Raw genomic sequence first — 10,912 nt, 5'->3', positions numbered from 1 at the left:
TCACAGCACAAGTAGATCTACAATTCAGAAAGAGTTGCAAATCTGTTTTATTTAAGGTATAATAACAAATGTACATTTTCATGCACCTAATCAAACAGTGAACAGGTTTCTGCCTGCTTTGCTGTATGTCTGAACTTTTAAAAAACTGCAGGAAATGCATTTAAAACCAATCAGTGGCCATCAGGAACTAGGTGATCATATGAGTTTGACAATTGGGTGTTATGAATGTCGCCTGCATAGGGTCCAGCTTAGCTGATTTCTCACTTTCAGTTCCCATTTTTGCCTGCTGAAGCCGACATTGCGTGTTTCTCAGTGTAGCAATAGGAAAAACACAACTTTTATCACAAGCTGTAAAAGTCAAGACTCTCATGCTGCCTTGTTTACATGATGGATGGCTTTGTCATAACGTCTGTAAGTGCTTCTATTTTATAGCTTTATTTCAGTTAAATGGGGAGATGAGTGTTTGGTCAGAGTTCAGATGAAAGAGGGAGGCTGGAGGGATTTCACTGATTGTTTTACCGGTTTAGGACACAAAGTTAAACATACTGATTAGTAAACCTGATTTTTTATCTTTGTGTGCGCTTTACAGGCATGTATGTTTATAATTTAGCCAGTGATGTTTAATCCAAATATGTTGAGAAGTTTTTTTTTTTTAATTGTCTAAGCAGTAGTATATATCCGATTGGGAAATAAATATATTTTAAAATCTCAAATAGGCATCCGAGGATGCTATTCCACATGAACCGGAGACTTATCGACCACCTGTTGACCTGTACCCCTACCTGAACGTGGGGGAGATTTACGAAGGTGAGAATATGGGATTTACTGCTTTAATAAGATGATAATTCATCAGCTTTAACACCCCTCACTTGTCAGACCACAGATGGCCGTTCCACTCTGACCGGGTCCAGCCGGCAGACTTTGAGGGTTCCCCCGTGAATCACCTGACGGAGCTGCAGGCCGTGTCTCCTCAGCAGCTCATTCAGCCGTTCCCCCTCAGCAACGAGTCTCTGCACCTTCACCTGGAGACGCCACTGGCTCCGCTCACCCTGTCATCACAAGTGAGTTTGTCTGTGCAAACGTACGCTTGACACAAAAATAACAGATCAGCCAGAAATGTTTTATGTTTCTTACGTTTTTAAAATGTTGAGCTCTCACAACAGTTATTGTTTTTTTTAACTGACCAAAACACCTTATGCCAGCTGTTACTCTGGTTTTAGAATCCATACTTTCTTTAGAACTAGCTACAACTATAAACTAAAAATAATCCAAAGTTATTTTCATAAAAACAATAATGACTCTTGACTGTGATTTCAACAACCGCCCTCCATGTTGTGGAAAGCCTGGGACATTTTCACTGAAATGTCATCCACACCACGTGTTGTTGCTGAGCACTGGAATCTATTTTGGCAGAGCAACTTCCTCTTTTAGGACAATAGCTGTGTTTAAGCAAAAAAAAAAAAATCAGACATTGCGTGATTGCAAAACCTTCTTTCAAAAAGCGGCTTTCTGAAATGCTTTAAATTTCCCCTAAAGATCCCATATTACACCCCATCCCTCTGCTACCAGTACCCAACCCTGGCCTCACCTCGACGTTACTACTCAGAGGAGGACCAGAGAGCCGTCAGTCCCCCGCTGCAAGTGTCAGAGGGGGAGGATGAGTATGAAGTTTACAACTGCTCATTCAGGAAAGACCCAGGTACAAATGTGCAAATGTATGACATGATAATGATCTTATTTTTTCCCCTTTACTGAAATCTTAATAAACAACAATGTGATTTCCCATTCCAGGCAACAAGAAGAAAATCCGCCTGTACCAGTTCCTCCTGGACCTGCTCAGAAAGGGCGACATGAGCGACAGCATCTGGTGGGTGGACCAGGACAAGGGCATCTTCCAGTTTTCCACCAAACACAAAGAGGCTCTGGCGACCCACTGGGGGATCCAGAAGGGAAATCGCAAAAAAATGACCTACCAAAAAATGGCCAGAGCCTTGAGGAACTATGGCAAAACAGGAGAGATTAAAAAGGTGAAGAAGAAGCTCACCTACCAGTTCAGCGAGGAGGTGCTCAAAAACCTCTATTTACGTCACTATCATCACTGAGGAGGAAACAAAGGCTGTTTGTTACAATGATCAGATCACTAAATTTCCCAAAATGATGTTTTACTTGTGGATTTGCAGGTTATATTTGTCCTTCTGACAATTTTTTTATTTATTTGAAATGACATTTTGGCATTTAACATCCACATACACCATTTCATTTTCCTCTAAAAGTGGTTTTTTGTACAAGAATTATTTTTTTTTTTTGTAAAAAAACACAATGTAGCTGTTTAAATATGTAAATAAATATTAAGCTGTGTCCTCGACGTTGATATACAGAGACAACTTAATCCAAAATATGTTAATATTTGCTTGGCTGGACGTGGCTGAGGAACTTTTGATTGTCAGAACTTGGTATCAAAACACTGTTTTGTTTGTTGTATTAAAGGAAAAAGTACCAAGAGACATATTTAAATGCACAGATACTAGAGTGCCCTGCACAAAATATTCATACAACTTGAAGTCTTTAACTCTTCGTCATGTTACAGCCACAAACTCCAATGTATTATTTTGGAATTTATGGGTTAGGACAGCATAAAGTTGCACAAAATTGTAAACAGGAAGGAAATAAATATCCAACAAGTGTGGCTTGTATTTGTATTTATCCCTTCTTTGGGGGTATGTTTGGAGCATTTTGAAGACTAAAATTTTGTATGAATTCCTCCTAACACAATGGCTTAAGTTTGATCTGATTGGAAGGAAAGCAACTGCATCAGATTTTAAGTTGTGGTTTGGTCTGTACTTTAACACACTGCATTGAACCACTCCATTGTATATCTGGTTGTACCTTTAGGGTTATTGCCCTGCTGGAGAGTGAATCTTTGGCTACCTTTTCAAGTTTACTACTGCTTCAAGCAGCGTGAAACTTAAAAAGAGCCCCGTCTTCTTCTATAGAGCTCTCTGCTGCTTCTCTGATTTAATGCTACCCTTGCCTGGCCTGACAGAGTATATACACAGACATATACTCTCTATTGATGGTGAATTGAACATTGCTTTAGGACATGTTCAGACCTGGGGTTGCTTTATAGCCTAACCCTGCTTTAAACCTCTCCACAACTTGCTGGTTGTTCATTAACAAACCTCTCAGGCCTTCACAGAACAGCTGGATTTATGTTGAGTTTTGATTCAGTGGTAAATGGAATGCATTTACATGCTTTTTCAGTCAAACTGACCACTAAAATAACTTTAGCCTACAAATGTGAACACATATGGGCTACTTGGGGTTAAGTGCATTGCCCACAACTACATCCAGAAGTTAGAATCAAACCTGCAATCTTCCAGTTGTAAGACAACTAGTCTACCCACTGAAATTACCCTTAGATTAATTGAGGCAGAGTCTATTTACTATTTGGGGGACTTCTGTTATCAAAGTAAAAGGTGTTGAATACAAATGCAAACTTTAAAAATCAAGTATCACTTTCCTTCTGTTTCACAGATATGTGTTGCTTTGCTTTAGTCTACCATATAAAATCATAAAACACATAGAGGTTTGTGGTTGTAATGTGTCAAAAGATGGAAAAGTTCACTGGCTATGAATACTTTAGCGAGACACACAAACACGCACACACACACCAGCAGTTGTGAGAAGCTAAAGCACTCTGTGGCCAATTTAAAGCATCACTGAAACAGAAAATTCAGCAATATACTGTGCAGCCATAAAACACAGGAGTTCTGGTGCAGAACTGCAGCTGCAAGCAGATTGTAGAGGCATGTAGAGAGAGTCTGTACCTCAGAGAATATATTTAATACAACACAGACTTCATCTCTACACCTGCTGGACTCAGTGAACACCTGGGGAAATAAAACCACCAGTCACTCACAGGGAGAATCCTTTACTAGAGAGATATGAATAATACCACAGCCAGCCTGCATGGAAAGAAAGTCAGTTAGAACTTAAATTTAATATTTTATCAAGCAAAGACATAAACATTTATCTATGTCAAGATATAATACAACTATACACACCAGTGCCACAGCTTTTATGAGTATTGGGTAAAGAAAGAAGGTCCTGGGTTTGAATCCTGGTTGCTGGCCCTGTTTGTTTTTGTGTTGCTCTATGAAGATTTAGCAACCAGATGGACAGATTGACCATAATTTCAGATAAAAGGAGTGTAGCAAAAAGAACATGTTAGACTATGTTATTCATAATCCAAATTCATTTCTATACACAAAAACAAAAACTTGAAAGCTAAAAATGTAAATAAATAAACATTAAAAGTTGTAGCTAAATTAATTTGTGCAGAATAAATAAGCCCGGGTTTGATTTGTCCAATCATTGTGGTTACAGGGCATTGGGTGATCTAGACCTGGGTTTGGAAAGCCTGAAAATCTTCTAATTAAAGTTTGATAACTGAAAGGCTTTTTACAAATCACAAGCTGAATTTTAGACAATGGTTTAGACACTTAAGGCAGACAAATTGATCATTTTAAATATCAGTGTTTCAATATCATAATTTGAAAGTCAATATTTGCTAATATTAGAATATGTTTGATAATGATAAACCTTTAAGAATGAAAAAAGCAAAAACAAATATTTTTTTAAACATTCTTTGTCATCTGAATCCCAAACAGGCTGTTTCATTTGTTGGCTTAGCTTTTTTCCTACAAGAAACAAAAGAGTTATAGATCATTAATTGTATTTAATTTATCATTTCTAAACTGTTGGCCCGACCTGATTTGACCAGTTTCTACATATGAATAAACATCGATGGGGTTCCTTCTTTGTGGTTTAATAAATAGATTAAAAGTTTCATTAGCTCATGAAGCGTTTTAGGAACATTTGTTCAGTGTGATCCGGTCTAACTTTGACCAGAGTTAAGTTTTGCACTAGAGCTCATAAACTGTAGTCACGGGTAGGATTGGGTTTAATGAAGACATCTTGGTTATAAACGTGTGGATGAAATCTTCAAATATCATTTTATCATTTCATTCCCACTCACCTCTTTGAAGATTTTACTTTTCACTGCAACATTTTCATTCGTTTCAAGATTTTTACTGCTTGCTTATTCCTGTCTTCTTTAACTTTATTCTCATATTCTAGTGGGAACTAAGCCAGTTTTAAAGATTCATCTGATCTAGTTTCTTCGTCTGCTATTTGAGTTCAGGATTGTTTGTTTCCCTTTGGCATCGTGGCCGCCTACGTCATCAGCCTTCGGCAACATTCGGATTTGTTCGTCTAGCTCTGTATCTGTCTCATTTGTTGCACTTACTGTTTGAAATGTGACAAAATCGGCTAAAAATGCCCATTGCATTTAACAGATTTGAAGAGCGGTGATATATGGGCTTTGAAAGCGAACTTTACCGAAGCACTGAATCGGATGTTTCCGTCAGAGGAGTGTTTACAGGCAGGACGTAGACAGAAAAGACGGGAATATGGAGAAATCCCCCCTTAATTCCAAAGAATAGTAAAACAATAGTGCTATCGGATGCTTTGTCTTTTGAAAAAAAATTATTTCCTTTCACGTTAAACTTACAAGATTTTATTACAACCAGAGTAGAGGGAGTTTTGCGCTACGTACTCCAGTCCTGATGGGGGCAGTAACGAGCAGGACAACGTGCCATTACGCATCTTTAACCAGCCAATCAGCGCACAGCTATTGTGGGCGAAAATTTGAAAAAGACTCCACAAACGGTCAGCTGTAGCCACACCGGGTTTGACGTTATTAAGTAATTTCTGCGAGAGCCACAGACTGCATACGGCTAAAGAAATATTTTGTAACTAATTTGGGTTATCTGCGACGGTGACATGAGAAAGAGGTTAGTAGTGATTATATATATCCGTTATTTGTGTTAAGGAAACTGTTTTCTACATTTTTAAACATCCATTGTTAGCCTAGCAGTGATGCCTTTTGACTTAAAACAACTTATTTAAAAACAACCAGGGTGTTGTTGTTATCTGTATATGTGAGTGGTGACTATTATTTTACTAGTTTAATGCCATTTAAGAGTTTATGTGTAGCTCAGCGTAAGCTGCTAGCTAAGGTTAGCTTAAAGGGAGTGTCTCGTTTTTAGTGTACCACCAGACCTTAACGTTGTCTTTTGTGTATTAAAACCATTAAAGATTCATAGCCAGTCGTTCTTCTTTCTTCCAGTCAAGTCCATGCAGCAGAGTCCGTTTCCTACCTGAACGGGGCTCTAGCCAAGCTGCAGGATATTTGGGAAGAAATAGGGATCCCCGAAGAGCAGCGGATGCGGAGAACCAACGATGTACATAAGCACATTAAGGTGAGTGTTGAAAAACCAACCAACCAGACAATGTTAATCTTTTATTTTTATGCATTCTTGTGAAATAAGCTCTTTTGATTCTCATTCTGTGCAGGGCTTGCTGGATCTGATGATTGTTGAAGAGCAGGATCTAAAGAAGCGGTTGCTAAAAACCATTGAGTCATGTCAAAAGGAGCTCAGTCTTTTGTGCAGCGAACTGCAGCTGCCGCCCTATAAGGTACAATCAAAAACACAAAAATGTTAGATGCCTTACATAGTAAAACATCCTAATATTTAGTACATTGTGACAGGAATGCATTGTTTATATAAAAAAGTACTAATACAGACCTCATAAACCTTTCTGTTTGTTGTGGTGCTTTTTTTATTTAAAAATGATAAGTCTGATGTCTTTGTATGTAAACATCAAAGTATAATGATCTTGAGTAAAAATGGCACATTTCACAGTTAAAAAAATGCTTGCATTTAAAGCAAAAGCAACAATACTTCTGATAACTGCTAAAAAAAATTATTGATTTATGCCAAAAAGTTATTTTAATACTTGACTATGGCATAAATGCCTGCTGAATTTAGTATTTTTCTGGTGCTTATTTTAATTTTGGAAGCAAGTTTTTCATTTCACAAACCCACTATGTTCAGAAAGACTGAGAGTTGGTTCTTAACATATTGACTGAGCACTACAACTACAGGCTGGACTGAATCACTGTCCTTGATTGTTTTTTTGCTGCTTTTCAAATGTCTCGAGAATCGCTAGACAATCACAAAAGTATAACTTTTGATTAGTTATCTTGCATTTGGTAATTCCATCTTATACTAAGGTGTTTTTTGACTTGCAGGAGGAAGACTGCACAATCCTGCAGATGGAGAAGAACTGCCGCACTCATCTAGAAGTGATGAAAGGACACAAAACACAGCGAATGGAGGATCTTAAAGGTCTCATTGCCAAAGATCGTGAGCTGTGCGATATTATGTGCACCACGCCCTTTAGCATTGACCAGCACGCCGTCCCATCGGTGAAGCAGCTCGAGGCATATCGTACCTACCTCAATGAGCTCACTAAAGAGAAGGTACTTTGGAAAAGCTTTTCTCAGTGATTCACTTTATCTTTGTTCTTTAAATTTTCATGCAGTGTTCTCTCTCCAGGAGTATCGTCATGATGAATTTGTGAGAACCAAGAAAGAGATCATCGCTTGCATGAATGACCTGGAACAGAATCCTGAGACCAGTTTCGAGATGGATGTGATGTGTGAGGACGAGGAGGCATTTTGTCTGTCTAATGACAACATTACTGCCCTGAAACTACTTCTTAGTCAGGTTAGTTTGCTTAATGTGTTTCGTGATATATCAGAATTAAGTGGACAGTATAAAAAAAAAAAATTAAAACCTCTTTTTCTCCAGTTACAAGAGCGCAAGACAGAAAATGAGCTCATTTGTTCAAGCTTCCGAACAAAGATCCAGGAATTGTGGGAAAGGCTTCAGGTTCCTCAGGAGGAAAGGGAATCTTTTTCTGAGCACATGCTCGGCTCAAAGAAGAAGAACGTTGAGGCAGTAAGAAAGCTCCCTCGTTTGTTCAAACAGCAATTTTTTAGTAAAAGCAACACTTAATCCAAGTTGTGGTAATTTAAACTCTATTGCAGCTCCAGGCAGAGGTCCAGCGGCTCGAGTTGTTGAAAATGCAGAGCATGAAGAGTTTCATTGAGGCCATCAGAGTTGAGATTGCTGTTTTGTGGAAGAAATGCTTCTACAGTGATGAACAGCAGCATGCCTTCATTGCACTTTATGACGGTAAATAGCTGTGGTTTAGATTAGGTATGCACCAATCAAATATCAGTCTGTATTGGTCCTCATATTGCATAAAATTCTAGATCAGGTATCAATGATAACGTGCCTGATACATAAGGCCAGGTCTATTCAATCTATTTCTATTCTTTTTGCTCTGGGTGACATCATGTTTTCTTAGTTATTAGTCGCTGCATCCCTAGTTTAGATAGGTGCTGCAAATGAATCAAAACGAGTTACAGGCTCATTTATTCTTCCTACAGATGATTTTACTGAGGGACTTCTGAACCTGCATGAGGACGAGGTCAGAAATCTGAAGAAGTACCATGAGGACCACAAGGAACTGTTCGAGGGAGTCACAAAATGGCAGGACAACTGGAACTTGTACTTGGAACTAGATGTAAGAAATATCTAACTTTAAGGGAGAAGGCTTTATAAACGTCATGTAGTGATATCTTAATGTTTTCCTATTCCAGAGAAAGGCTAATGATCCTTCAAGATTTACCAACAGAGGGGGGAACCTCCTAAAGGAAGAAAAGCAGAGAACTGAGCTGCAGAAAAGTTTACCCAAGGTGCATAAAAATGTTTTTGTAAAACTGTAATACCACCTGTTGTCAGCAGGTGGAGTAATTCGTCTTATAAATGTTTTTCAGTTGGAGAAGGTTTTGAAGGCCCAGATCGATAGTTGGGAGGAGGAGCACGGCAAAGAGTTCCTTGTGAATGGACAGAAATTTCTGGAATATGTGCAGCAGCAGTGGAAAGAACACCATGAGAAAAAAGAGAAGGACAAACTTGAAAGGGTATGGCTTTTATTGCTCTAAGTTTGAAGCTACTGTAACCTTTCACTTTCCATTTTACAAACTGGTTCTAAATGTTTTCTAATAGCAAATGAAGAAAACTAAGCAAATACAAGAGGATATGCTGTATGGAACAATGATGAGAACGCCAACTAAGCGACGAATTGCAGGCACTCCCACGCCTGGAAAGATGAGAAAGGTGAAATACTTCTGCAGTTTTTTTTTTTCTTTTTCAGAATTATTGCTCAAAAATGATGAGGGATTGAAACTAAAATATTTCTTGGTTTTTAGATGAATAGCACTTCGACCTTTTCCACTCCAAGCAGCATTCTTGGTGGAACCATGTGCCAGACCCCCTCACTGAAACCACCTCTGTCTGCCAGCAAGGTTTGTTCTTATCATCAAACACCTTTTTGTTTTAATTTTAAAGGAGCATTTTATAGAGACAATAACCATACAAACTTTACACTAACAGTTGAATACGTCCCAACGTCTATCTTGCTATGTTAAAGTTACATTGAGACCAAAAAGTAAAAAATAATAATAATCACTTCCTGGTCTTGTTGCAGAGTCTGCGAACCCCAGGACACGGAAAAACGATGCGGGGATTAGACCGGAATAAGGAAAACCTCTCCCATCTCAGAAATCCTCCATGTGGCACGTCAAAGTCTCAGGATGCTCAAGATCTCACCTTCACCATTAACTCTATTGCGGGCTCCTACTCGGAATTTGCGGTAAATGAGGTTTTACTTGCATCTAGTCCTTGATAATGAGGTTGAGGTTTCAAGATCAATACCATTTCATATCAAGGACGAGTTTTGAGAAATGTCCTTCTGAGATTAAAGTTTGACTGCAGATTATGAAATATTTAGTTAATATTTATTGGAGTGAAGATATCAGTAACAGCTTTCTCTTACCTGAATGAACAGGTTGTTGGATCTACGCTGGGTTTTAGCACTTCAAAATTACTCAGATTATTAGTGGGAGAGAACGTTTATGTTGGTCGATAGTAATAGTCCACAATTTTAGAAGAGACTGTTTGGTGCTTCTTTTCAGCTGAACACGTCTGGGTTTCAGAGTTTAGTTGCCTTGGTTATGCTGCCCCATTAACTGATGGTGAGTAAGCCATCAGCTGATGAGGTCACTGTAGATATTACAGTTAAATTAATATCTGTATAAATCTCAGAACAGACTATAAAAAAACATACTTTTTGTACATTTATTAGGCCTAAGGACTTAACTCTACAATGCAAAACTGGACAATCTTTAAAAAAAATTAAATGGTCAATATGGTTTTGTAGCTTCAGACATTTTCTTGCATAGGAGAAAAGGCAAAAAGAACTGGTTTGGAACAGCTTCTGCGTTTTTTTTTTTTTTTTGAACCAACTCATTTGAATCTATCCCTTGAAGTGCACAGGTACAAAATAAATCTCTAATTTCCTGAAAATTACTAATCCCATTTTAATTTATTTTGGTTGATCAGTCTTAAGAAATGGGACTGACTCAAAAATAACTACAAGCCACTCTCTGTTGGGAAAAATGTTTTAATTCAAGTCAAGAATGCATTTTTCTTACAATAAATCAAATTAAGCATAGAAAATTATTTTACTCTGTCAAACCAGATGGCTGCATTTCATACCCATAAATTGAAAAAATAGCATGCTATTGCAAACAAAAGGAAACCAGTAATTTCAGTATGTTAGGAAGAGAATTGTGAATCGTCTTAAAGTAATTTCATGAATTGGAACCTCACAGGTATTGCATATAACAGCATTACTAGATTAAGTTACTTGTTGTTGCAGAGGGACCTCTCGAAGGCTGCTACATCGTCCGTGGAGACGGGCCTGCTGAACTCCACGGTCAGCCATCAGTAACCGTTCAAAGCCATTTTCACTTCTGTAAATACTTCTCCTGTCATAAGATGCTGTGACGTTTTAATGCTTTTTTTTCCACTTTTTAAAAATCTGTCAATAAAATTTTTTACAACATTTTAACTAAGACTAATTATTGACAAGT

General features: G+C 38.0%; 2 protein-coding genes across 3 annotated transcripts; both read left to right on the top strand.

Annotated features, from left to right (window-relative positions):
- The first annotated feature begins 225 nt into the window (after window positions 1-225).
- On the top strand, window positions 226-2,683 carry spi1 (Spi-1 proto-oncogene). Of its 2 annotated transcripts, none has more exons than XM_023345274.1 (5): window positions 226-411; window positions 717-807; window positions 877-1,061; window positions 1,570-1,699; window positions 1,792-2,683. In XM_023345274.1, the coding sequence occupies exons 1-5, from the start codon at window positions 385-387 to the stop codon at window positions 2,100-2,102; spliced, it is 744 nt and encodes a 247-aa protein (XP_023201042.1). In that variant the 5' UTR covers window positions 226-384; the 3' UTR covers window positions 2,103-2,683. The 2 variants fall into 2 exon arrangements, with proteins under 2 accessions (XP_023201042.1, XP_005809945.1); XM_005809888.3 differs by having other exon boundaries at window positions 227-411; window positions 1,537-1,699.
- Window positions 2,684-5,717: 3,034 nt separating this feature from the next.
- Window positions 5,718-10,908, top strand: LOC102220631 (protein regulator of cytokinesis 1-like). Its single transcript, XM_005809910.3, has 14 exons — window positions 5,718-5,855; window positions 6,191-6,323; window positions 6,418-6,540; window positions 7,157-7,387; window positions 7,464-7,634; window positions 7,719-7,868; window positions 7,958-8,105; window positions 8,363-8,499; window positions 8,576-8,671; window positions 8,753-8,899; window positions 8,985-9,095; window positions 9,188-9,283; window positions 9,466-9,630; window positions 10,699-10,908. Exons 1-14 carry the CDS (start codon window positions 5,845-5,847, stop codon window positions 10,768-10,770), a joined length of 1,791 nt encoding a protein of 596 aa, XP_005809967.1. The 5' UTR covers window positions 5,718-5,844; the 3' UTR covers window positions 10,771-10,908.
- The last annotated feature ends 4 nt before the right edge of the window (window positions 10,909-10,912 follow it).

The sequence above is a fragment of the Xiphophorus maculatus genome, chromosome 2 (assembly GCF_002775205.1).
Source record: "Xiphophorus maculatus strain JP 163 A chromosome 2, X_maculatus-5.0-male, whole genome shotgun sequence".
Taxonomy (NCBI): Eukaryota; Metazoa; Chordata; class Actinopteri; order Cyprinodontiformes; family Poeciliidae; genus Xiphophorus; species Xiphophorus maculatus.
This window is presented reverse-complemented; position numbering and strand designations above follow the sequence as displayed.